The sequence below is a fragment of the Peromyscus californicus genome, unplaced genomic scaffold (genome assembly GCF_007827085.1).
Source record: "Peromyscus californicus insignis strain IS unplaced genomic scaffold, ASM782708v3 Scaffold_7__1_contigs__length_154581171, whole genome shotgun sequence".
In the NCBI taxonomy this organism is placed as follows: Eukaryota; Metazoa; Chordata; class Mammalia; order Rodentia; family Cricetidae; genus Peromyscus; species Peromyscus californicus.
The window spans coordinates 63,883,305-63,910,273 of NW_026294595.1; the positions used below are offsets into that span (position 1 = coordinate 63,883,305).

Consider the following 26,969-nt stretch of genomic DNA (forward strand, 5'->3'; position numbering starts at 1 on the left):
CCTCATTGCATGTGTTCTCAATCTCTATCATTATTTTCTAATTAGAATTACAATATAATAACAGGATATTCATAATATTTTAATAATTTACAGAAAAAATACATTTATATTTAATATATGTTGGAAGTTTGTTTCTTTATCATTGCCCAGACTTACACTGTTAACAAATGATGATGCAGTCTCTCCCTCTTTATAGTGAGCTACTTAGTTTCATTTTCCTGTTATTTACAACATAATATGAACATAAGATTGCTCATAATATAAATAATTACTTGATATACATGATCAATACATGATTGAATGGGTAGAAAATAATTCACCCACATTCTTACTCACAACCATTATCTGATCACGAACACAGACACATATGTAAGATGTGCTTAAAGTGCAACTGGTGTGGGTCAGAACTTCAACTGTGAACAACAGCTTGTTTTGGAGGACTATTCATGTGAAATAGGCACTTTAATGTGCAATAGTTTATTCAGTAAGTTAATAAATTATTTTTGTAAAACAGAATTCTATTTGTTAACCATCAGGTTTAGTTAAAATATAGTGACTTAAAATTTTTAATCAGTATTTAGACATAAGAAAAAAATAACATAAGCATGAACACACAGTTGTGAAAACACACACACACACAGAGTGACAATACTGAATGGAAAAACAACAAGTTTACTGATAGCAGGATTAGTGAGGAGGTAAATGATTGAAAAAAATCCAGATACACAATACCCAGCTTAAAGTCTATACACAATTTATGCTTGTGGATTTCATATAACTTACATTGGAAGGAAAACAGTTTTGAAATAATTAATATTTTAAGATAATGAATGGCTTTATTTTATTTTTTATTGAAATTACATATTTCCATAGAACACAAGCCTAGAAAACACCTTGGAGAAACCATAGTAAAATCATAGGACGTTTCAGATACAAATGAATTATACAATTTAAAGTAATATATCTTATCAATGTAAAACATAAAATATATCTCAGAAGACTAAAAGACCATCTTCTATATGGACTTTTATTAATTATGAAAATGTATTTAATCATAGATTTAGAGCAGTGGAATTTAAACTTTTCATTATTAAAAAGAGAAACTAAACTGTGTGCTGTCAGAAAAATATACATGAAACTAAACAGGCCAAAATCAGAAGTGATGTCTATTTGTGATTAACATTTTCCATAGGTGAATCATGAAGAGATCAAAACCGTAGACAATGTTTCCACAGTGATGCAGTTTGTGCTGCTAGGATTTTCTGACCTTCGCAACCTCCAAGGATTTCTATTTGCAGTGTTTTTTGTTGTTTATATAATTATCCTGATTGGAAATTCCCTCATAATAGTAATAAGCAGTATGGACCCTGCATTACAGAAACCCATGTATTTTTTCCTGGCAAATTTTTCCTCTCTGGAAATCTGTTACATATCAGTTACTGTCCCAAGGATTCTATTCAACATCGAGATGCAGGACCGAAGCATTTCAGTGACGTCCTGTGCCACTCAGTTGTGCTTCTTCCTTGTTTTTGGAACTACTGAAAGTTTGCTGCTGGCTGTGATGTCCTATGACCGCTATGTGGCCATCTGCAACCCTCTGCACTACATTCTGATCATGAACCCAACAAAGTGCACCCATCTGGCAGTGGGATCCTGGCTCAGTGGCATTCCCGTCCAGATAGGGCAAACATGTCAGATATTCTCTCTGCATTTCTGCAATTCTAACCAAATAGACCACTTCTTCTGTGACATACCTCCCATTCTCAAGCTGGCCTGTGGGGACACTTCCATGCATGAGCTGTCTGTCTATGTGGTTGTTATGGTGGTGGCTGCACTGCCCTTTATACTGGTGCTTACATCCTACAGCAAAATCATTGCCACTATTCTGAGGTTACCAACAGCAAAAGGGCGGGCAAAAGCCTTCTCCACATGTTCTTCCCATTTGCTAGTGGTGGTTTTGTTTTATGGATCAGCTACAGTTACCTACTTGAGGCCAAAGTCCATGCATTCTCCTGGAACTGACAAACTGCTCTCTCTGTTCTACACAGTTGTGACCCCCATGTTCAATCCTCTGATATACAGTCTTAGGAACAAGGAGGTGATTGCAGCTCTAAAAAGGTTATTTCTTAAAGCATAGTGTTAGGCATTTACTTTAAATGTTTTTTGGTTCCGTTTTTAGAGAAATATCTTAACTCTGTTTATGCTTGCTTTGAGAATATAATCACTTACCACTTTGGTATGTTTACACCATTTGTTATCTATCTTCAATGATCTATGCCTAGGGAAAGTATTTTCTCAATAAAAGATTTTAATGTGGTTGCCTTTCCTCTTTGTAGAAAGAAACAAAATACAGAATGATATTGTTCATGGAATAAATTTAATGGGAAATTGATTACTTAATATCCATTTACATATTTATATATATTAGTCTTCGGTTCTATCCTTTATAGATCAGTAATTATCAATAATAAGTTATTATGGAATATTACTTCTACATTTAAATGAGTGAACATATAAATATGTTAGTCTGCCAGAAATTAGAGTCTAAGCAATAACTATGCACTTTATACTAGCTATTGTAGTACATTAATGTAACTGCCCATGCATTGATGTAGATTACACATATACCAATACTGAGAGAGAAGTTAACATAATCCTGTCTCATGACACTGCACTAAAAAAACAGCATTTCTACCCTGCTTAAATGCTTTACTCCTGTTCATATTTTGTCATCTTTCACTATTTTTGACAATATTGTTTTCTTTATAATATTTTATATCTTTCCTAATTACACTACAAAAGTACACTCTTAGCCATCTTAAATATTTCAAATTAATATATATATTATATATATATATATATATATATATATATATATATATATATATATAATATATATATATTACCAGATTGCATTTTTGTATTCAGGTATATGTACACACACACACACACATGCATGCACACACATATATAAATATATATTTGAATATCTAAAGTAAAAGATGCCCTGAATTTAAGAAATAAAGTAAAAGGGATACATGGGGTATAGAGGGAGGAAAGAGAAGAAAGAAAATGGTACAATTACATTATTATTTCAAAATAATTCTTAAGCAATCAAAGAACTTAAATCTGAAAGCAGCTTCTGAAGTTTTTCGGGATTTTCAGGACCTTCTCAATCTACACAGTTGCATTATTCAGCTTAAATAGTCTTCAGATTTTCATCATTCCTGATGTTACTAACATTACTAAAACTTTGAACTGACTTGTCAAGGAAAATGAACAGCAACTAATAGAACCATAAATTCCCATCCTTGCAATAGTAGATTCTCAAGTTATCAATTCATTGAGAGGGAGTTTTCAATTCACCTTAACATTTCTTCATTTTTTAGGTTTAGGAATGATTATGCACTTCAGTACAACAGTAAAAGTTACTGCACTGCATATAGATATTTTTCTCCTTCGTCTAATCATTTGAATTCTGAATATTAGTGTGATGGATTATATTTATTCATTCATGTTTCTTACTCCTGAAAGTGCATATGTGTATATCACTTGTTACTTACTGTTTTATATGCTTCAATAATTTGCCATGCTGAGTAAGTAAAAATCATGTGAGTGAAAAATGTGATAGTAAACAGAATGTTCATGGCAAAAGTGTTTCTGTTCTTCAATTATTTTCTGAAGTTTATTAAAGGATAATAATTTTATGAGCATAATTTTATTTCATGGGTTCATATAATAGAATGTTCATATTCAAGTAAAGTGCTGAATAGTTGGGTGTCTGTATGATAACCTGTGTATGTGGTGGTGTCCTGACAGTATGTGCCCTTTTATCATTCATGTGCATCCTACTGGAAACAACACATAGTAAACCAGGAAGAAGAAAATGATGAGCATTTGATTAGCAAAATTCTGAAGTGCTGGCTGTATTTAGAAACATTTTGTGAAGGTCATAGAGGCTCTGTTTTATGTTTAAATATTTTAAGATTATTATATAAGGTTATTATAAAGGAGATGGAAAGTCTACTATAACAAATTTTTTTACTGTTTTTTCATATTTTATTAAAAATGTTTTTGAAATATATTTTGATCAACTGGTTCCCCGCCCCTGACTCCCAACAGATGCTCTCCAACTCCTTACTCATCTAGTATCATGTGCTCCCTCTTTATCTCTCTCTCTCTCTCTCTCTCTCTCTCTCTCTCTCTCTCTCTCTTTCTCACTCACTCACTCAGTCTCTCTTTGTCAATGAAAAGGAATAATAAAAAAATCCAAGCAGATAATCTAGTAAACAGTAAATGAGCAAGACAAATTATTCCAAAACATATATACATTTCTTGTATAAACAAACCTACTTGTTTACTCTTTTGAATAACCCATCTTTCATTATTTTATCATGGTTTAATCTTAAGTATCCTCTAAAATCAGTGCATTAAATATGTTATCTATGACCACATTGGGAAATGCTTCAAAATACAGGAAGCAGAACACCTTATGTACATATTCAATCAGATAAATATTGTTAACTCCAGCCCCAACTCTGAATCCACTCTCGAATGCCTCCACCACCATGGTGCTCTGTTTTGCACAATCTTAGAAAGCAAAATATCCAAGTAATCATGAAACAAAAGCCTCTAAAACTTTGTAGTAAGATAAACCATAATTACTTCCCATTGTTCCTCTCAGATATTTTATCATGGTCTTTGAAATCTAACTAATACACTTAGACAATAAAGTCATTGTTTCAAATATGCATTATTTTTCTGGAAAAAATATTTAAAAAATAATATAAACCCCGGAAATTAGCAAAAAGTGAACAAAGAGGAATTTGAATCACGAGGGACATAGCCATCATGCCACAATAATGCCATAGGAAACATTAATGAATATGTCAGCAATAGATCCAATTAAATAAAGACCATAATAATGAGTCCAAAGTTGACTATAGATAGTGCAATAGGCAGAATATGGCTCACCTAGAAATACCCACATTTTATCTATGAAACCTCCACACAGGCTACCTGGTACTACAAAGAATTTTTTAAGATGTCACTAAGATTTCAACTCCTTGTCAAGATTAGTTTACTCAAGAAAGCCACGACTCAGCTACAAGCCCATAACCAGAAAGAAAGAAAGAAAGAAAGAAAGGAAGAAAGAAAGAAAGAAAGGAAGAAAGAAAGAAAGAAAGAAAGAAAGAAAGAAAGAAAGAAAGGAAAAAGAAAGAGTTTCTGGAATTTTTTTATCTTTGCCATCTTGATGGAATTAGAATCACCATGAAAACAAATCTTTCAACTCTATCTCAAATTGCTTTCTAAGTTCAGAGATATTTTTTAATTCCTTTATGTGTATCTCAAGTATGCAATATGTTGCTATGAGTTTCTTATAAACAGAAAAATAGTGAATCAAGTTAATCCATAAAACCACAGTATTTCTGCATCTACTAGTCTTTCCTATTTTGCTTTTGAGGTATATTCATGATACTGTAGCATTAGAAAATTTTTGTGAATTATCTAGTTCAATTGTTTATGGAAATGGAAGAGGCAACAGGAGAAACTGCATGCATTTAAATGGCTCAAAGACTAATAGTCAAAACTTAAATCTGGGAAAAGATTCATTGATTATCACAATTTTCATTTAGAAAATAACATGAACTGATGTGATGAAAGTGAAGGCATTACTAGTTGAAGAAATATACTATTTTTATCTTCTTTATCAGTTCCTTTTCTGGCATGGGCTCAGATAAATATTCACATCAACTAGATAATATGCATGTCTGTCATATTTCCATATTTTCTTATGTTATTTTCCATCTGCATTTCACGGTTGTCACTATACATTAGTCCTTATAAAATTTTATAAAATAGAAATTGTATAGTATATGGTATTTTGTTGTTTCTTTTACTCACCATAATTATTTTGCACTTCAAACACACTTTTGTAAGTCTCAACAGTTTATCCTTTAGCTAATGTATCTTCTTTTTTTATTTTATTTAATCATTTTTTATTAAGAAAATTTTCTCACTCATTTTACATACCAATCAAAAATCCCCCTCTTCCCTCCTCCTGCCCCCCAGTCCTCCCTCCCAACCCACATCCCCACCCCACCCCACAAGAAGGCAAGGCCTCCTATGGAGAGGCACATTCAGTAGAGGCAAGCCTAAGCCCTTCCCCCCTGCCTCAAGGCTGCACAAGGTGTCCCATCATAGGTAGTAGGCTCCAAAAATCCCCGCTCATGCACCAGGGATGAATTCTGATCCTACTGCCAGGAGACCACCCAAGCAGATCAAGCTACACAATTGTCTTGCTATGCAGAGGGCCTAGTCCAGTCCCATGCAGGCTCCACTGATCAGGCAGCCATTGATCCAGCTTTCAAGAGTTCCCACTAGTTTGGTTTGGTCAACTCTGCAGGTTTCCCCATCATGATCCTGATGCACTTGCTCATAGAAGCCCTCTTCTTCCTCTTTGACTGGACTCCTGGAGCTCTGTCTGGTGTTTGGCTGTGGATCTCTGCATCTGCTTCCATCAGTCCTTGGAGAAAAGCTCTGTGATGACACTTAGGGATTCCACTGGTCTGATCACTGGAGTAAGCTTGTTCAGTTCAGGCACCCTCTCCACTATTTCTAGTAGTCCAAGCTGGGGTCATCCTTGGGGATTTTTTGGCAAATTACCTAGCACCAGATATCTCTCTATCCTCTTGATCTCTCCCTCTATCATGGTATCTCTTTCATTGCTTTCCCACTCCATCCCTGTTCCAGTTCAACCATCCCATTCCCTTATGTTCTCATCCCCTATCCCTTACCCTCCATTGCCCACTCCTCATCCCCAGTTTACTCATGGAGATCTCGTCTATTTCCCCTTCCGAGAGTGATCCATGTGTCCCTCTTTGGGTCTTCCTTGTTAGCTAGGTTCTCCGGAGTTGTGGGTTGTTGTCTGATTATCCTTTGCTTTACACCTAGTATCCACTTATGAGTGTGTACATAGCATGTTTGTCCTTCTCAGTCTTCTTCAAGTGTAGAAATATATAATTTCATTTGTATTAGTTAATGTATTCATATATTTAACAGTTCTCAGGATTTTATTGCAAGTAATGCCAACACAAGTATTCATATTCAACCCATAAGAAGATAATAGTATTAATTTTATATGAGAAAATTAATACATAGATTCATCCTTAGCAAACTAAAATATCCAGCAATTATAATTCAATAAATCATAGTGTTTGGCACATGTTTAACTTTTTAAGTCCTTCTCAAATTTATTTCAATATTAGTATAATGTTTACATGTAGATCTCCATAAAAATTCTAAAAGTTTTTACTATCTATGAGTAATACTTATAAGATTTAAAATTTTGAAACAGTTATTATTATTCAGGTATGTTGTAATATCTGAGTTTGGATTTAGTTGTAATTTTTCTTAATTGCTATAGATGTTAAAAAATTTAAAGACAGCATGGCTTTGATACAAAACAGACACATAGAATAACAGAATTGAATTGAAGAGGCAAACAAATCCATATACCTATGGACACCTGATTTTTGATACTAAATCCAGAAGCACACACTGGAAATAAGACAGTATCTTCAAAAAATGATGCTGATTAAACTGGATGACTTCACATAGAGGAATCCAAAGAGAGCCATGCTCATCAACCTGCAAAGAATTCAAATCCAAAGGGATCAATAATCTCAACATAAAACCAGGTCCAGTGAGCATATAGAAGCAAAAACAGGGAATGGTCTTGAATACATTGGCACAGGAAAAGACTTTCTGAACTGAACACTTTTAGCACAGGCACTATGATCAACAATAAATAAATGGGACCTCATGAAATTGAGAAGCTTCTACACAGAAAGGACATAGTCAGTCAGACAATGTAGCATCCTACAGAATGGAAGATTTTATCCAACTCTACATCTCCTAAGAGAATAATATAAATAAGTCAATAAACTAGATATCAAATCCAAATAATTCAGTTAAAAATGGAGTGAAGATCTGAGTGGAATTCTCAAAAGAGCAAAGACAAATGGCTGAGAAACACTTGAAGAAATATTCATCATCCCTAGCCATCAAAGAAATGCAATCCAAAACGACTTTGAGATTCCATCTTACATCTGTTAGAATGGCTTAGACCAATAATGCAAGTGACAACTCATGCAGGCAAATATGTAAAATAAGGGGAACACTCCTTCATTGCTGATGGAAGTGCAAACTTGTACAGCCACTATGTAAATCAGTGAATAAGTTCCTCAGGAAGATAGGAACAGGGCTATCTCAAGATCAAGCTATACCAACCCTTGTGCAAATACCCAAAGTAAGCTTCATCCTACCATTTTCACTGTCTCTCTATTTACAATAACCAGAAAATGGAAACAACCTATGTGTCCCTCAACAGAAAAATGGATTAAAAAAATGTGGTACATTTACACAATGGATCATTACTCAGCTGTAGAAAACATCACGTCATGAAATGTAAAGGCAAATTAATGGAACTGGAAATAATTATCATGATTAAGGTAACCCATCCCCAGAAAGACAAATATGTTATGCTTACATGTGGATATTATCCATTAAGTAAATGATGACCAAACAACAATCCATAGACCTAGAGAGATTAAGAATGGAGAATACACAGGAAGGAACTTAGAGGGACACATTGTTCTCCATGGAATGAGGGAAAATGAATTTTATGGGTGGAATCCGGAAAGAGGGTACTGGAATAGGAGGATCATGTGGGGGCAGGGGCAATATAGTCAGAGACAGCTAGAATTAAGGGTTACTAGAAGTTGTATGGAAGTAGAAGCTTTCTCAAATATATGAAGGCAATCCAAATGATGTCTCCAAATAACAAGGGATATAGTGTCCCAACTGGCTATCTTTTGTCATCAAACAACAGTACTGAGACTAGGTTACATTCAATTGATTGTTGGCCCAAAGGATCCTATGGAAATTCTCAAACAATGCAGACTGTTGCTACAATAGTTTGCTCTCCACAAACTGACACCAAGGCCCCATTGCTGAAGACAACACTCACTGAACACAGAAAGGTCAAGCTGGTGCCTACATAGAATCTTCACCCCTGATTCCTATGCTCTGGAATCTTTGATATGGGAAGGTACTCAATAGGCTACTAAAAGAGAAACATATACACTAACCCAGCCACAAAACTTTTGATGTACAATGGTGTCTTGCCTACAAGATATGCTAGGCTAATGGTAGCACAAAGCCTGTGGGAGTAATCATCCAATATGGAGTAGGCCAACTCCATGAGATGGAATACATACTCAATACTTCTTTGGTAGCAAAGAACCAGAGAATAGATAGCCCTGGGACCTAGGGTAAAACAAATATTGATTGTCTTAAAGAAAAAAAAATTGATAAAATGACTCCTAAATATATTATGCTGCATGCATAATCAGTGCTTTGCTTAGCCATCATCAGAGAAGCTTCCTCCTTCAGCAGAGGTAAAGAAATACAGAGGCCTATAAAACATTACTCACAGAAAGAGAGAGACAGACAGAAAGGTAGACAGACCTTGGAACACTCAATACTAAATGGGATATCTCTATCAAATCCTTGTCCTCAGAGCTCAGGTAACCCCATGCAAGAAGAGGCAGAATGGGAATATATACTAATGAGAGGGGAGGTTGGGAGGAACTGGGATGAGCAGAGGCACAAGAAACAGCAACCAGGATATATTGTAAGAGAAAAGACTCTATTTTCAATAAAATAAGAAAAAAAAGCATTTTTCCATGTGCTAATATTTATTTGCATTGATTAAGTTTTTGTTTAAAATGCGATCATCCCTACTAGGACTGCTTCTTTCTTTTTTTCTTTCTTTTCCTCTAATTTTCTTTCTTCTTTTCATTTTCAGTATCTTTACTTAATTAAAATTCAATTATGTAATTGGCCCCCAGTTCCCTTTCAAAATCATGGCATCTTATTCTTTCATTTATATATGCAAGTAATTTCATTTATATATGTGCAAATAAATATATAAATGCAACCTTCTTAGTCAATTTAGTGTTGATTGTATGTGTACTTTTTAGCACTGACCACTTAATATTGGATAAAGATGTAGGGAGCTTATTTCTAGGGAGCACTTTTTCTCCTTCCCTCCTTAATTGCCTATAAGCTTTTCCACTAGTGGTGGGGCCTAGTGAGATTTCCTCTATTCGAAGTGGTATGCCAATCGGTGTTGGCATTTTTCAGGTCATTTAAGCAACCATGCTGTTGGAATTTCATGGGCTCTCTCCCCTGCCATAAGTAGAAGACACAACCTCACAATAGATTTCTGGTCATTTGGCATGTAATAGGTTTCTTTTTTTTTTTTTTTTTTTTTTTTGGTTTTTCGAGACAGGGTTTCTCTGTGTAGCTTTGCACCTTTCCTGGAACTCGCTTTGGAGACCAGGCTGGCCTCGAACTCACAGAGATCCGCCTGGCTCTGCCTCCCGAGTGCTGGGATTAAAGGCGTGCGCCACCACCGCCCGGCCTATAATAGGTTTCTTAACCTCTTCCACTATGTTGCTTGAGCCTTAGGTGTTGGGTTTGTGTTGTAGATGTATCAACTGGGGCAGGGCACCATTCAGTCAATTGTTCTCTTTATTTGGCTATGTGTGGCTTTCTGTAATTGTCTTTTTCTGGTGCAAAAGCAACTTTTTTGATGAGTAGAATGAATTGCACTTGTAACTTAGTATGAGCATAAATACTGAGAATGATGTTAATAATTATACTATTTTAGAAAAATGACGTTAATAGTTTCTCCCCTGAGAACTGTGATTTCACTAACTATGGGTGGTAGGCTAGGTTTCAAGTTCCAGGCATGATTTCTCTACTGCTGAGTGAAATTAAGTCCAATCAGATAGCACTTAGTTACAGCCAAGGTATGAGTGCCACTATTATACTACTACAGTGCTGTGGTGGCCATTGGTGGACTAAATAAGGATCTCAGCCTGGCAAGACTAGATAGACTTATCTCAACCTGTGAAAGGAAACTAAGGGCAAAAGCAATAGCTTATGTTGCCTTGAAATCATTTTGGACTCTCCTGATCAACAACTCAAAGGGAGTTTTCTTTCATGTCTGATGTATATATAGGCAAGTATAAAATAAGATACTTTGTAAATTTTCAGACATTCGTAATGTTATTTATGCCTACTCCTTTTCTGTTTTCTTCTGTATTGACCATCTTCCCTGTAATAGTCAGAAAAACAGAACTTATAGCATGTGTAATACGTGTATATAAAGGGGATTTTTTAGAATGGCTTATAGGGTGGGATTCTGCTATTCCAACAATGACTATCTAACAACAGAAGATCCTAGAACTCAGGAGTTGTTCAGTCCATAAACATTCAAAACTGACACCAAAAGCCTTTTATAATAGAATTCTCTTTATATCTGATGTTATAAGCAAATAAAGTCCAAGGAATGAGAAAATTTTTTTCATTTTTATTTATTAAGAAATTTTCTACTCATTATACATACCACCCACAGATCCCACCTTCTCCCTCCTCCCATGCCCCCATCCCTCTCTCCCAAGCTACTCCACATTGCCACATCTCCCAAATCAAGGTCTCCCATGGGGAACCAGCAGAGCTTGGCACACTGAGCCTATGCAGGTCCAAGCCCCTTCCCATTGCACCAAGGCTGCTCAAGGCATCACACCACAGGCACTGGATTCCCAAAAGGCTGCCCATGCACCAGGAATGGATCCTGATCCCCCTTCCTGGGTGCCCCCCATGCTCAAGGATAGGTACAATTAACATAGTAAAAAGGGCAATCTTACCAAAAGCCATTTACAGATTCAATACAATCCCCATCAAAATCATTTAATATTGAGAAGAAATGTGCAAGAAAAGGGAGATGAGACCATAAAGGTTGAGCTATTAGCTTTCTACTTTGGATAAGGAAAGTTTAGATTTCTAATATACATTGTGGAATCCTTACTGAAACAGAAAAATAATGAGGGTATCAAACACTTCAAGCTGTATATTTGCTAAAGATTGTGATGTATTTACAGAGAAGACTATAGAAGAAAAAAACTAATTGGTCATGCCAAAGCCATGTGAAAATTATTTCACAACCTTCAGTCACAAATGACATTTAGCATAATAATATATCACCATCAAAGCATTGAGACACCTAAGAATTACTCTTCTCAGGTGGGATCTTACGTCTCTGTATTTTTTCTTTTCAGAAATAGGGTAAAGCAAACAATTTCAATTTTACCTCTTGAGAAACAGATGTTTCTGTTGTGAAATAATCCTTTTGTACACTGTGAAGATGTGTCTTTGCTAAGGCATCTTATGCTTGGTTTATTAAAGAGCTGAAGGACTAATAGCTAGGCAGGAAGAGGTTAGGCAGGACTTCTGGGCAGCGAGAAAAGAAGAGGAGATTTCTAGGCAGGGGAGAGATGCCAGAAGAGAGGGACAAGAAGCAGGACATGCAATAGGAGACTTAAAAGCCATGAGCCATGTGGCAGTATGTAAATTAATAGAAATGGGTTAATTTAAGTTATAAGAGATAGTTAGAAATAGACCTAAGCTAAGACTGAGCTTTCATAATTAATAATAAGTCCCTGTGTCATGATTTGAGGGCTGGCACTCCAAGAAGGCCTGCTACAATTTTCAGTGATGATTTTATTGCCTGCTGAATTTAATAGATACTAAATCTATTGAATGAAAATGATTTTTGTGGATTCCTGAGGGCCTCCCCAGCACGCTGCCTCTTTCTATTTCCATGATGTCCTCATCTATCATGGTATCTTCCACCCCGCCCTCCCACTCTGTCCCTGTTCCAGCTTGACCCTCCCATTTCCCTATGTTTTCATCCCTCACTCCTTGCCCTCTGCCATTCCCCCCACACACAGTCCACTCATGTAGATCTCATCCATTTCTCCTTCACAGGGACATCCATGTGTCCCTCCTAGGGTCTTTCTCTGTTAGCTAGCCTCTATGGAGTTGTGGGTTGCAGTCTGGCCATCCCTTTCCTCACATTTAGTATCCACTTATGAGTGAATACATACTAGGTTTGTCCTTCTGACCTGGACTGGTCTACTCTGGTGACCAGCTTAGCAAATAACCTAGCTGTCATCAGAAGCCTTTGTCCAGTGATTGCTGGAGGAAGATACAGAGATCCACGACCAGGCACCAGGCTGAGCTCCGGGAATCCAATTGATGAGAGAGAGGAGAGATTCTGCAGGCAAGGGACGTTGAGATCATGATGGGAGGATGTGCAGAGATGACCGGCCACTCTAGTGGAAGCCCGTGAACTGTGGACTGGTGGCTGTGGAACTCCCATGGGACTGGATTAGGCCCTCTGGATATGGAAGACAGTTGTTTGGCTCGAACTGTATAGAGGGCATCCAGGCAGGGGAATCGGCATCTGTCCCCTGGTCTATGGGTAGACTTCTGGAATCTGGTTCCTGTGATGTGAAACCTTGCACAGCCTTGGTGCAGTGGGAAGAGGCTTGGACCTTCTTAGGCTCAGTGTGCTGGGCTCTGCTGACTCCCCATGGGAGACCTTGATTTGGGGGATATGGGGATGCAGGGTGGCTTGAGGGCTGAGGGGTAAAAGGAGGGAGGAGGGGGGATCTGTAGATAGTATGTGGAGAGAGTAAAAAAAATCTTAATAAAGAAAAATGAAAAAAAAAAAGAAAATGGTTTTTGAACAGAATCATGAGTTTCACAAAGCTTCGTGGTATCCACAGAAAGCATTTTCATTATTTTCTTCTTGTCTTTCTGCATAAAAAAGTCCCTACTTCTTTTACGATTATGCCTCCATGTGTGGATTTAAGTAACGTAAATATCAAGTAAGAACCTCTGGCTTATTGTGTCACAAATAATGCCTGCAATGTCATGTGTTATGAAATATATTCCATATTTTTTACAAAATCTAAAAAAAGACAAATTATCCATCATTGACATTCGAATGTTCACCTAAACATGTGTATACACACAGATATACATATGTGAAACATATACATGAAAATATCCACACATGCAAATATATTTTGGAACATTTATTGTGCTCCATCCTAATTGCTTTTCTTCATTGAGAAGACAATACAAGTAGTGAATCCCAACTGTATTTGATAAATTCTTTTGATGCTGTTCATTTTTAGCCATCCAATGGGTCAGAAGAACCATCCTTTGTTACCAGACCACTCCTTCTTATGGGTAAGGAGTACTATTACAAAACTACATGTATTCTAAAAGCAAAAAATGAAATAAAAGTTACCTTATGTCTTAGTAAATCCTGAAGTAATGTAACATAGACCAAGAAAAATGTCTAACCTTGAAATCATTTGCACAAAATAACAAAATCAATCAGCACATTCTATTTTTGTGTATATTTGTGCATACATATGTGTACACACACATATATAATATATATGTATATATATAACATATGTATACCAAATATAATTAAGACGTGGCCATTAATGTAAGAGTGGGTAGCATGGGAGTGGAGTCAGAGAAATACTAGGGTGTTGCTGGAGGGAGGTAAGCGAAGGGGAAGTGATAAAACTTTATTTCAATTAAAAGCACTTAAAAGAAAAATAAAGTAAAACAGTAAAGTAATAACCATCTTCGTGACTAGTAAATGTATGTGTTCTATATTTCTATAACCATGTAAGCATATTTAGTCATTATTACAGTTATCAATCACTGATTATTTCTAAGGCAATAAAATCTTTTTCAGCTCATGTGATCTTTCAGGAATATAATAACCAAACTAACTGAGTATTTAATATCTTAAAGAATAGAAATAATATCCTCTTTATGTACAGTCTGGCTCTCTAATACCTGTGTTTATTTCATATTATTACAAAGTCATATGAGAAAAAAATGTAACCAAATCTATTTCTTGCAATAAGAAAAGTAGATCTTAAGTGCATTACAGAATAGGCAGAATGTCGTGGATACTGGCTATATTATATTATTAATAAATAGACTAAGAAAAGGTCGCAAGAAAGAATCAGTACTGAGAAATTTTAATAGTACAAAATACATGAGAAAGAAATGAATTGTGCTCTACCTCAAAAAAACATTGTTGATATCCAGCAGTTAAACTGCATTTGTAATTTCTTCTAATTAGAGATAGGAAGAAAGAATGGATATAAAAAATGGTTCCTTGAACAAATTAATTTTGGAGGGAGTTACCAATAGTGCTGAGATGAAAGAGATGCTGCTTGTCATATTTCTACTCATCAGTCTTCTGGGGAATTTTGCTATGATCATTTTGATAAGAATGGATCCCCAGCTTCACACACCTATGTGCTTTTTCCTGAGCCAATTCTCTTCCTGTGATCTCTTCTATTCCGCTGCAATTGGTCCCAAGATGCTGGTAAATATACTTGGCAAGAACAAGTCAATTCCTTTCTGGGGCTGTGCTGTTCAGTTCTTCAGATGCTGCGCTTTTGAAGATTCTGAGTGTATCGTGCTGGCAGTGATTGTCTTTGACAGATACCAAGCCATTAGCAACCCCTTGCTCTACACAGCAAACATGTCCAGCCAGTTGTGTTCCATGCTTATTGCTAGGGTTTACCATGTGGGAACATCAGATTGCATCGATACAAACAACATTGGCATTCTGTTTATGTTTCTGTAGGTCCAATGAGATCAACAACTTCTGCTATTTACCTCTACTTTACCTCCTCTCCTGCTTAGATACTCAAGTAAATGAGCTGGCATTATTTGTTATTTATGGTTTCCTTAAACTGACCACCATTTCAGGGGTCCTTAGTTCTTATTGTTATATCATCTCATCAGTCTTAAAAATCCACTGTGCTGAAGAAGGTTCAAAGGTTTCCCTACTTGCACCTCTCACCTGATCTAGGTGCATGCAGAAAACTGTATTCCTCACAGATTTTCAGCATTGTTCTTCCTATTCCCTCAATCAAGAGAAAATTACTTCTCATTTTACATCCTTGTGATTCCCATGATAAACCAGCTGATTTACAGTCTGTGAAACAAGTGTATGAAAGAGACCTTGAAGAAAATTAAAAACAAAAGATTGTTTTAAATATTTATTCAGCATCCACACAACATTTTTGTCATTCACATGTAGTTGTAGCTATCTATTGTGTTTTCCAGACTGGCCTTGAAATTGTGAAACCCCTGTCTCAATCGACCATATCTGAGATTAAAAGACTAGCCCAGCAAGTCTTTGCATCGTTTCCTCAAATTGAATTTGTATCTACACAATTACTTTTTAAAAATCTTTTCATTTTGACAGGTTTTTTTTGTTTTTCATGTATCCCATTGAAACATTATTTTCATAAGCCAAACTTATGCACATACACCAGTAAGCCTAGCATGGGATAGCAAGTGGCAAGAGGATTCTATGTCAGAGGGAGACTAGGCTGCATAATTAGGCTTTAGATCAAAGCCCGTGAGCATTATATTAGGTGCTTTTCTGTATTACATATTTTTCTTAGTGTTGAATTATCTTTTATTTATGAACATGAGTGATATCAATTAATGTAAGTCATGGACATAAAGAACTTTGAGCAAAAAAAATACTTTTAATCAGTTTCAAAACTATCATAGAATGAGTTCTGGGCAGAATAATTCCTGAGGTAAATGTTAAATCCTGTTTGCAGGAGACCAGCAACCTTGAATGAGAGACCCTGTCTTATACCTAAAGTTATGCACGCTAAAGAAAGAAATGTATTCTAGACAGAACATCTTGTAATTCCAAAACTCTTATGAGCCAGTAGTCCATTTCCTTTTTAGATTCACAGATGTTCAAAATAGCTTAGAAAGAAAGGAATGAACTTTTATAAAGACACTCATGTACTACATTGGTATCATTTTTTCTTGGTACTGTCTCTTTTTTTCCCTGACAACTTCAATGTTCCCTTTGGAGGTTATGAATAATTGTGTTTCAAAGCCATTGTTAACAGTGACTCTATATGTGTGAGATATTTGTATTCAGTATGAGGTTGTGAAAATCCTTTGTGCAAGGCCTGACTGCCCCATGTATGTTATAAACAACTGCATTGTCTATTTGACATGAAAAATGGAAACAAATAAAAACAATGATTATGTATTAAAATGGTTATGTCTATATAAATACATAAACAGACAAGCAATTCATAGATGTTGCTATCTGTTTCAGCAAAATTGCAAGTGCAGATTCATTCATTAACACACAATTGCAGAAAATAATAAGACCTAAGATAGTCTTCATCAGGCAGTGCACATTCACTTGTAGTCAGAAACCAACTCTCTATCAGTCACCTAGGTTTGTTTCATGCTATAAAATAATGGAAGGAAATGTTTTAAAATTGTTTAAAGTTGCAGCAAACTTCATGATCCTCAATTTTCTGAAATATGATGCAACTGTAGAGATTGCACAATGATGACCAGGACTATGGTACTTCTGAACTCAGCAGAAAAGAATTTCTCAAGTAACATGGCATGGAAAGAGCAGACAGAGAATTGAGGAATTGCTATATTTACTACTGCTTCAAACCTCAAAATTACAGACAGTAGATCAATTGTTTTTAAACAGGATTGCAATGAATGCCAGCTAATTAGGGTTCGTAATGATGTTCACTATTTAGTCTGTTCACCAGTTTTCCAGTGAAGGAATATTTTCATTTTGGAAAATACATTTCTAGTATACCTTCTAAGAAATATAATCTCTCTCTACATATATTTGTAAATAAAAGATTGTATAGGTGTTAATTCTTATTTGTAATCAGAAGTTTTCCTTTGTCCCACCTGGCCCATGGTTGGGATAAATTTCTTCCATTCACATCCCAAAGCTACTTAGTCCCAAGTAAACACATAGAAGCTATATTATTTATAAACTGGATGGCCTATGGCTCAAGCATCTTGCTAGCTAGCTCTTATAACTTAATCTCTATTTATCTATAAGTTGCCACATGACTGTGTGGCTTACCAGTACTTTCACATCATGCTTCTCCTGGCAGTGGCTCACAGTGTCTCCTCTGCCTCTCCTTTCTTTTTCCTCTCTCTCCAGTTGGAATGGACTGCCTAACTTTATCTTGCCTCACTATTGGCCAAACAGCTTAATTTATCAACCAATCAGAGCAACACATTCACAGCATAAAGAAAGATATCTCAAGCACTTATTATTTTATTATTAGTTCAAAGCAAGTATCTGATTATAGCCTCCACCCACCTAACACTCATGACTGCTTTCCCTTTGCCTTCCTAGTACTTTGAGTACAGACTTGTATCATCACATTGTCTTCTGGCTAAGATTACACAATTTTAAAGAAACAATGAGGTTTTAAAAGGATAATTTGTATATAATATAAATTGAAGATCAATTTATAATACTAATATGTAAGTTACATCTCCTGGAATAACTCACTAGATATTTTTTTCTTTATGGAACTAAGAGTATGGCCTCTTTCATAGAACATTTTCTAACAAAGGACATAGCTCGCTCTCTCTCTCTCTCTCTCTCTCTCTCTCTCTCTCTCTCTCTCTCTCTGTGTGTGTGTGTGTGTGTGTGTGTGTGTGTGTGTGTGTGTGTGTGTGTCTCCTCTCATCTGTGTTCTTATTTGTTATATTTTATATGTTCTTTTCTTCTTATGTATCTGAGAAGGAACAAAATTCAAGCTGGTTATTCTTCTAGGAGTAGGAATGTAATGTTTTTATTATCAGTGTCCTGTGATTTTTTCACAGCATTCTGCTCTTTAGATCTAGAAAGCTATTCTTGGAAGTAGGTGGTTTTCTAGCAGATAGAGTCTTTTGTGGCATTTTATAACCGGGGTCACTATGAGATCCTTGGACTTAGATGTTTTTTCCTGACTTTATCACATTTCCTGACTTTATCACATCTGATGATTAACTAGTAAAGCAACTTCTGGAGGCATTGCCATCCTTGACTTCAAGCTCTACTATAGAGCAATAGTAACAAAAACAGCTTGGTGCTGGAATAAAAACAGACACATGGACCAATGGAATTGAATTGAAGACCCTGACATTAACCCACACACCTATGAACAACTGATTTTTGACAAAGAAGTCAAATTTGTACAATGGAAAAAAGAAAGCATCTTCAACAGATGGTGCTGACATAACTGGATGTCAACATGTAGAAGAATGATTATAGATCCATATCTGTCACCATGTACAAAACTCAAGTCCAAGTGGATCAATGATCTCAACATTAAACCCAGTTACACTGAACTTCATAGAAGAAAAAGAGGGAAGTAGCTTTGAACACATTGGCACAGGAGACTACTTCCTGAATATGACACCAGTAGCATAGACACTGAGATAGACTATTAATAAATAGGACCTTCTGAAATGGAAAAGCTTCTGTAAGGCAAAGGACATGGTCAATAAGACAAAACAGCAGCCTACAGAATGGGAAAAGAATTTCATCAATCCTTTCCTAAAGAATTAAAATTAGTTAAGTTAATTGTGAAAGAATACAAAAACATTTTTGGTAGTTGATATAAATTATACATTGGTGAAATGCATATAACTACAAATGGTTCAACTAAGAGACCGTTACAAAGGGAAAAGTAGAGGAGCTATGGAAAACTTTTGGCATGAATTTTGGGACTCTTTATAAACCAACCTGTACCTGTATATCTACCACCACATATGCTAACACACACACATACACACACACACACACACACACACACACACACACACACACACACACACAAACTATACATACATACATAAAATAAGAAAACATAAAAACATAGTCTGTGTATGTGATCAAAATTAAATTGTTATCAATATCATTTAAACATGGCAAAATCCATAAGGAAACAGAAAGCAAATACCTGCACTATTTATACATAAAGTATGCCATATAGGTATCAAATCTCAAAGAATAAGGAATCAAGAAAGAATGGAAAACAAATTTGCACATAAACAATGAACAATTGACCTAGAAAACAGTGCAATGGTTTAGATAAACTTAATTTAAAGATAAATTGGTAGAGGCTTAAGCCCTAGAACATTTGTGCTGGGAATTGCCATGGGTCATTTGAGGAGTCTGATGGAAGGTCTTGTAGTCATTGAGTATACTGACCCAGTCTCTACTCTTTCTGCTCCTGGCTTGTAAAGTCACCACTGCACATCCTCCAACTGCATTGTAATGCTTCACTTTGACAGAGTCCCATGCTCATAATTTGCATATTCACAGAGTTGAATTTACTTTGCATAGAATACTTTCATTCCAGAAATATGTCCCACGCCTATTTCATTTCTACTTTTTCCCTTTATTATCAACTTCAACTAAACTAAAATAGTTAATATATTTCAGCCATTATTTTTCAAATATTCAAACTAGAATATTCACACAATCAAAAAAAGCAGACAATTAAGTTCCCCATAAGGTCTTTGTGGTGGTTGAATAAGAATGACCCTGCAGAAGGAGAGATCCATAGCCAAGCATGAGCCCAAGCTCCCAGAGTCCAGTGGAAGAGAGGGAAGAGGGATTGTATGAGGAAGGGGGGGGGGTCAAGATCATGATGGGGAAATCTACAGAGACAACTGAACCAATCTTGTAGGAACTAATGATTTTTAGACCAAAGGTTGTGGAACCTGCATGGAATGGGACTAAACCCTCTGCATACATGAGACAGGTGTGTAACTTGGTCTGTTGGAGGGGCCCCTGGCAATAGGATCAGGATCTATCCCTGGTGTATGAGCTGGTTTTCTGGAGCCCATTACCTATGGTGGGATGCCTTGCTCAACCTTATGCAGGGGGAAGAGGCTTGGTCCTGCCTCAGCTGAATATGCCAAGCTTTGCTGACTCCCCTTGGGAGGCCTTACCCTTTTGGAGGAGGGGAAGAGGGGTGGGTCGGGGGAATGATTCATGGGACTGGAAGGAGGAATGAGAAGCAGATCTGGGATCTGGGGTTGGTATGTAAAATGAATAAAAAAAATTGTTTTAAATAAAAAAAGGATGGCTTCAGTAAGTTCATGTATTTAAAGGCTTAGTCATCAGGGAGTGACACTACTTGAGAAAAATTAAAAGATTAGGAGTTGTGTCTTTGTTGGAGTTGGTGTGGCCTTCTTGGAGGAAGGATGTCACTATGGGTTGGCTTTAAGGTTTCAAAAGCCCATGCCAGACTCAATGACTCATGTTCTCTCTATGTATCAGAATGAAGCACATAGCTATGCTGGCCTGCATGCCACCGTGCTCTCCAACAAGGTAATTCTCTGAAACTCTAAGTAAACCACCAATTAAATACTTTCTTTTATAAAAATTGCCTTGGTCTTGATGTTTCTTCACAGCAATAGAACAGTGACTAGGACAGTCCTATGCTTTTTGGTTGAGAAAAAAACAAGAAAGTTCAAGAAAGTACATACTAAGTATATAGAATTATGATATTACAAAATTAACATTGTGGGGGTCATTTCATTGAGGGATAAGACCATGACATTGCTGGAGCCAGTGAGATATTTCAGTGGTAAAAAGTGCTTATTCTGCAGGTATGAAGAAATGAGTGTGAACCTCCTGCATCACTTAAAAATTTCTGAGTTCCCATAACTTCGACACTGTGGGGCAGATGCAGGTAGTCCTGAGAGCTCACTGTGCAACCAAACTGGCCACAAATGCCAAGCTTTAGATTAAGTTAGAGACACTTCATCAGAGAATGAAGTAGAGAGTGCTAGGAAGATATCTAACATCTTCCTCTGGTCTCAAATACAAATCAAGGGACAAACCCACAAACACACACACACACACACACACACACACACACACACACACACACACACACACACAAATTAGCATGCAATGTCAACTATGGAATGCAAACATATTTTATTATTGGTTCAAAGCAGGTATCTGATTATAGCCTCCACTCACCTAACACTCATGGAATGCACCCTTAACATTGACATTCACATCCATGATAATGAATTATTAAATACCCAGAGAGTAGACAGAAAGTTCTAATAAATTGAATGCCCACCAGAGAGTAGATTTTTTTCTGTGTACATGCATGTGTGTGTAAAGAATTTAGCCATAAAAAGAAAGATATTCTGATGCATGCAAATAGAGTTTACATGAAAATGAGTCTGTTGCAAGAGTTTACATTTTGCATAGTTAAAATTTTATCTTCTGTCTGTCCTAGATAGGCAGATGTTTATCATCAGAAATGTGTATTCCAGAGACTCCAGACAACTGAGAAGGGAGGATGACTGCTAATGAGTATGAATTTATTACTTAAGTTTTAAGAAATTTCTATAATTAGTGTTGGTGACTGTACAATCAATGTATAACTGTAAATCAAATAAATTTTGCTTTAAAAGGTGAATACTATACTTTATCACTTTATTAAGAAATGAAATAATTATGTCAATGCTGAAATATTCCTGAAATAATGTAAAACTAAAAAGATAAAAATATGTAATACTACAGAAAGGGATGGGGCTGGTAGAGACAGATAATTGTTTGAGTTTTGCTAAATTTCTGCTTTGAGTGGAGAAGTAAACCTTAGATTATATTTTATAGTTATGAAATAGTTAATAGTTTTTCTCCTGTTTTGTATTAATTTGATTACCATAATAAAGAATTAGCACTGGAGTTAAAACATAGAATCCAGACCCAAAATTATAATTAATCACACCAAGGCCTTAGGGAAATGTCTTCAAAATCTGAAGTCCCAAATGTCAGCTGGTAAGATAAAACGCTACCTGCTTCATGCTCATCTGGCAGAGACCTGCTCAACTAAGGTAAGTTCTAAATCTTCAGATCTAAACACAAAAGATACATATTCTGAAAGTTACCTTCATTAAAAAAGATTTTGGAACAGTCATTTTTTAACCTTCTTCCTTCATTCATATAGTCCATATGTTTTCATATTTAATGGCTGAAAATATTTACTTGCAGAGAACTGGAAGAATGTAACTGAACTTAATAGTAGTAACAGAATAAAATTTTATTTTAGTTTGGTTACATGACAACGACTTGATTTTTTTTTCTATAAATGTGCAAATACATGCATGAACTTAATGCAATATTTACATCAAAAATTAGTACGAAAAGTGAAAAACTTATTCAAATGGAGCTCCATGTGAGCATCTTGCCATGATTTGTTAGGTCTAGAAAATCCTTCAAGTGTTCTTCACCCACATTCCAATTTTCACATACCATTAAGGACAAAGAGATACATCCAATCACAGAATAAAAAAAAAATAATAAATTACACACACATGAGAGAGAAACAAAGACAGAGAGAGAAAGAGAAAGGGATAGGGACAGAGACAGACACAGACCGAGACAGGGAGACAGATGAATCCTATATTTGCCAGAAATATTTTTTTCTATTGTCCAATTTCCAGAGTTTTGGAAGTTATTAAATTATATTTACATTGTGAACAGAATATTTATCAGAATTCTGTCAATCTCCTGGATCTGTCCTGTGCCCAAACACATACAGTCACATAAATTATCCGTCTAATCCCGTAGAATGACAAATCACAATATTCTCTAATGTTCTCTAGGGTTGTTGCTAGATCATGGAAATTGTTGATGGAGAAGTCCATTACTGTTTCTGTAAGAGACAATGGTCTGGGCTAGTCAGATACCTAAGAGCCACCAGAGACACCCAGGGCACAGGAAAAGACCACATTAGGCTAGGTCTTCCTTTCCTTTCTGCCTCATATGCACTGCTATCAGAGAAAGCAGGGATTGGTGAGCTCCTTCAGTTACTGGTGTGTTTGATATGGACAGTTGTTGGGTGTGTAGTGGTAAATGTCCTGGATCTCTCTGTTGATTTGCAATATTATATATAATAATTGATTTGAAAATCAAGCTTAAGACAAATGTTTTTTGTTGTCATCTGTGAGTAGGAGACCCTTGACTGCTGAGAAGAGGTAAGGAGGATACCTGGATCAGTTACAGTAAAAAAAAAAAGGCTATTAAGTTTATTCAGTAACCTAGAATATACTTTGATAACTGACAGAAAAATCTTTTCAAAGCCATCATGATTTTTAGGGAAATAATGAGATGCTTTTTGTGTCACATGAATACTCCAATGCACAAAAGGAGGTCTGCTAAACTGTCTGTAATGCCAGAGTTCTTTGATGTCGTTTTAAATTTAAAATACTTCTTTCAGCCAAATATACTCCATGGCAAGGAAACATGACTCACAGAAATTAGCGAACTTGTACAAAGCAACATGCTTCATGAATATCAAGGAAATGAGATCAAATTTTCTAAACAGACTAGCTGAGATATTAGTTCTTAAGACTTTCAAGAAAAAAAGCAATGCATCTTTAAACTGACTTATGACTCTCTTACAGAATAATAATAACTGAAGCCAATCATTTTCTGTCTTACAGGTGCATTGTTGATGTGCAGAAAGTAAAATATACATTCCCCATCCTCTTGAACATTTCCCAAACAGTTTGGAAATGCACAGAAGAATGGAGAGGGAAAATTGCTCTTCCTTTACTGAGTTCATCTTAATGGGAATTACCAACAACTCAGAGGTAAAAGTGGTTCTGTTCACAATATTTCTACTGGTCTATCTCACCAACCTTGTGGGAAATCTTGGAATGATTGTTTTAATTAAAGTGGATCCCCAGCTACAAACTCCAATGTACTTTTTCCTCAGTAACCTCTCTTTCTGTGACCTCTGCTACTCCACAGCAGTTGGGCCCAAAATGCTGATGGACATATTTGGCAATGACAAGTCCATTCCTTTTGTTGGCTGTGCTCTGCAGTTCTTCATTTCCTGTACATTTGTAGATTCTGAATGCATACTGCTGGCAGTGATGGCCTTTGACCGGTATCAAGCCATCAGCAACCCCTTACTCTACACAGTGAACATGTCCAGCAGGCTGTGTTCCTTGCTCATGGCTGGTGTTTACCTTGTAGGTATGGCAGATTCTTTGATACACACAACACTGACATTCCACTTGTGTTTCTGTGGGTCTAATAAAATAGATCATTTCTTTTGTGATATCCCTCCAATCTTACTACTCTCCTGCTCAGACACACAAGTCAATGAATTAGCAATATTCACAATATTTGGGTTTATTGAGCTGAGCACCATCGCAGGAGTCCTTGTCTCCTATTGTTACATCATCTCATCAGTCTTGAAGATCCGCTCTGCTGAGGGAAGATTCAAAGCTTTCTCCACCTGTGCCTCTCACCTGACTACAGTTGCGATTTTCCAAGGAACTGTGCTCTTCATGTATTTCAGGCCAAGTTATTCTTATTCTCTAGATCAAGACAAAATGAGCTCACTGTTTTACACACTAGTGATTCCCATGCTGAACCCTCTGATTTACAGCCTGAGGAACAAGGACGTGAAAGAAGCCCTGAATAAACTGAAAAATAAAAGATGCTGTTAAATACCTATTTAAAGTTTCCCACCTTTCTCATAGAGGGTTATTTTGCTTTTCTAAAGTTATGTCATATGAAAAAATGGCATTTCATTTAATATTTATTTAAATTTACTTAATGAAACTGGTATTTATTTTAGTGCTAAATAATAGAATAATTGATCTCCAAACGCTACAGTCCATTCTCTTTTTAGTATACATATGCCTATGTGTATACATGTGTGATGTGTATGCATTTGTGTTCAATCAGACATATATGTGTGAATGTGTATATACACATGTGCTTTTTCCTCTTTTCTTCCTTAGAATTTATGACTGAGTAACCCATTAAAATTATTTTATGAAAATTTGCAGAATACAATTTCTTAAAATTTAATAGATACATTCAACACTCTGTTAAATATTTTATTTTATCCCAGCAGTTATCTTCCTTTCCTATTGTATCTCTAAGTCACATCTTTGCTGCCTATTTACCAATAATTCACAATAAATATTTTTGTCCAAATATAATGCTATAATTGAGTATATAGCTAAAATTACACAGTTATTATTATGCACACACAACCCTGTATCTTGACACACTGTTTTTCTTTTTGCCACTGAAAGATCTTACCAAAGATAATGATATATGGCACACTTGTGTACAAGTTCAGTACATTAGAATTAGGATTTTCACAGATAATTGATGTTAAGTATAAAGAGGCATCTTAAGGTATTGTAAATGTCATGTTATATTTTAATTTTATGGAGAAATACTACTGATAATCTTCATAGCATAGTTAAAGTAGAATAATAATAATATTAAGAGACTCAAAAATCAGGACGTTCTAGAATTAAGTAGATGTAGCAACTGCTCTTACCATGCACTGGAGATTTTCCCTCTCCTCCCTCTGCCTCTCACCCCTCCCTCTCCCTGCCTTGGGAAATGTCCTTAAAGATTAAGCATTTCTTATAGAGTTCAGAACTCTCTCTCTAATTGAAAAAACTCTGTTAGATGAAAATTAAGTTAGATGATTTCTAGGATCTTTTCCAGGTGTCTCTTTTCTGTCTGGTATTCTCTGTGATTAAAAATTATGACTATATTGCTATATAAACTTCATATTACTTGTAAAAATACTTTGCATAATAAAATTAGTGTTTGGTTTGGGTATGAAAGAATTGCACTTAACATCTATTAAGTCTTATCTGAAATAATGGCAACAGTGATGCCAGTGAGATAATATTAATTTCATAAAGTCAATTATTTTCAAATTTGGCCATGTAATAGCTTGTGAACTGGATTTAGAAATCCTTGAGCACATAGCCGAAGTGTATATTTAAGGCTTTTAATGCTGAAGTAATTAAAACTTATAATCTTGAGAGCTTGTTTGGAGGTTCTAGCAGGGGAGCGCAGCTAATTGTATACACTTGACCGAAGACCAGTCCTCCTCTATTTGGGGAAGGTCGTCCTCTTCGATCAGGTGCACAGCTTCAGGAGGGGAGTCCTTGCCCTGGAGGAGATGGGAATGGGGGGGTTGGCTGGGGGGAGGGTGGGGGGGAGGGAGGACAGGGGAATCTGTGGCTGATATGTAAAATTAAATTAAATTATAAAATAAAAAATAAATAAATAAAAAAGAAAAGGGAATGTGATATAGATATGATAGGATGAAAGGGTAGAT

The 26,969-nt window shown here is 36.0% G+C and overlaps 2 protein-coding genes and 1 pseudogene across 2 annotated transcripts; all 3 read left to right on the forward strand.

The window, feature by feature from the left end:
- The first annotated feature begins 1,198 nt into the window (after positions 1–1,198).
- On the forward strand, positions 1,199–2,137 carry LOC128102065 (olfactory receptor 10AG1-like). Its single transcript, XM_052725567.1, has one exon. The coding sequence runs from the start codon at positions 1,238–1,240 to the stop codon at positions 2,135–2,137; it is 900 nt and encodes a 299-aa protein (XP_052581527.1). The 5' UTR covers positions 1,199–1,237.
- Positions 2,138–15,109: 12,972 nt separating this feature from the next.
- LOC128102568 (olfactory receptor 5W2-like) lies at positions 15,110–16,021 on the forward strand (annotated as a pseudogene).
- Positions 16,022–24,375: 8,354 nt separating this feature from the next.
- LOC128101916 (olfactory receptor 5W2-like) lies at positions 24,376–25,320 on the forward strand. Its single transcript, XM_052725378.1, has one exon. The coding sequence runs from the start codon at positions 24,376–24,378 to the stop codon at positions 25,318–25,320; it is 945 nt and encodes a 314-aa protein (XP_052581338.1).
- The last annotated feature ends 1,649 nt before the right edge of the window (positions 25,321–26,969 follow it).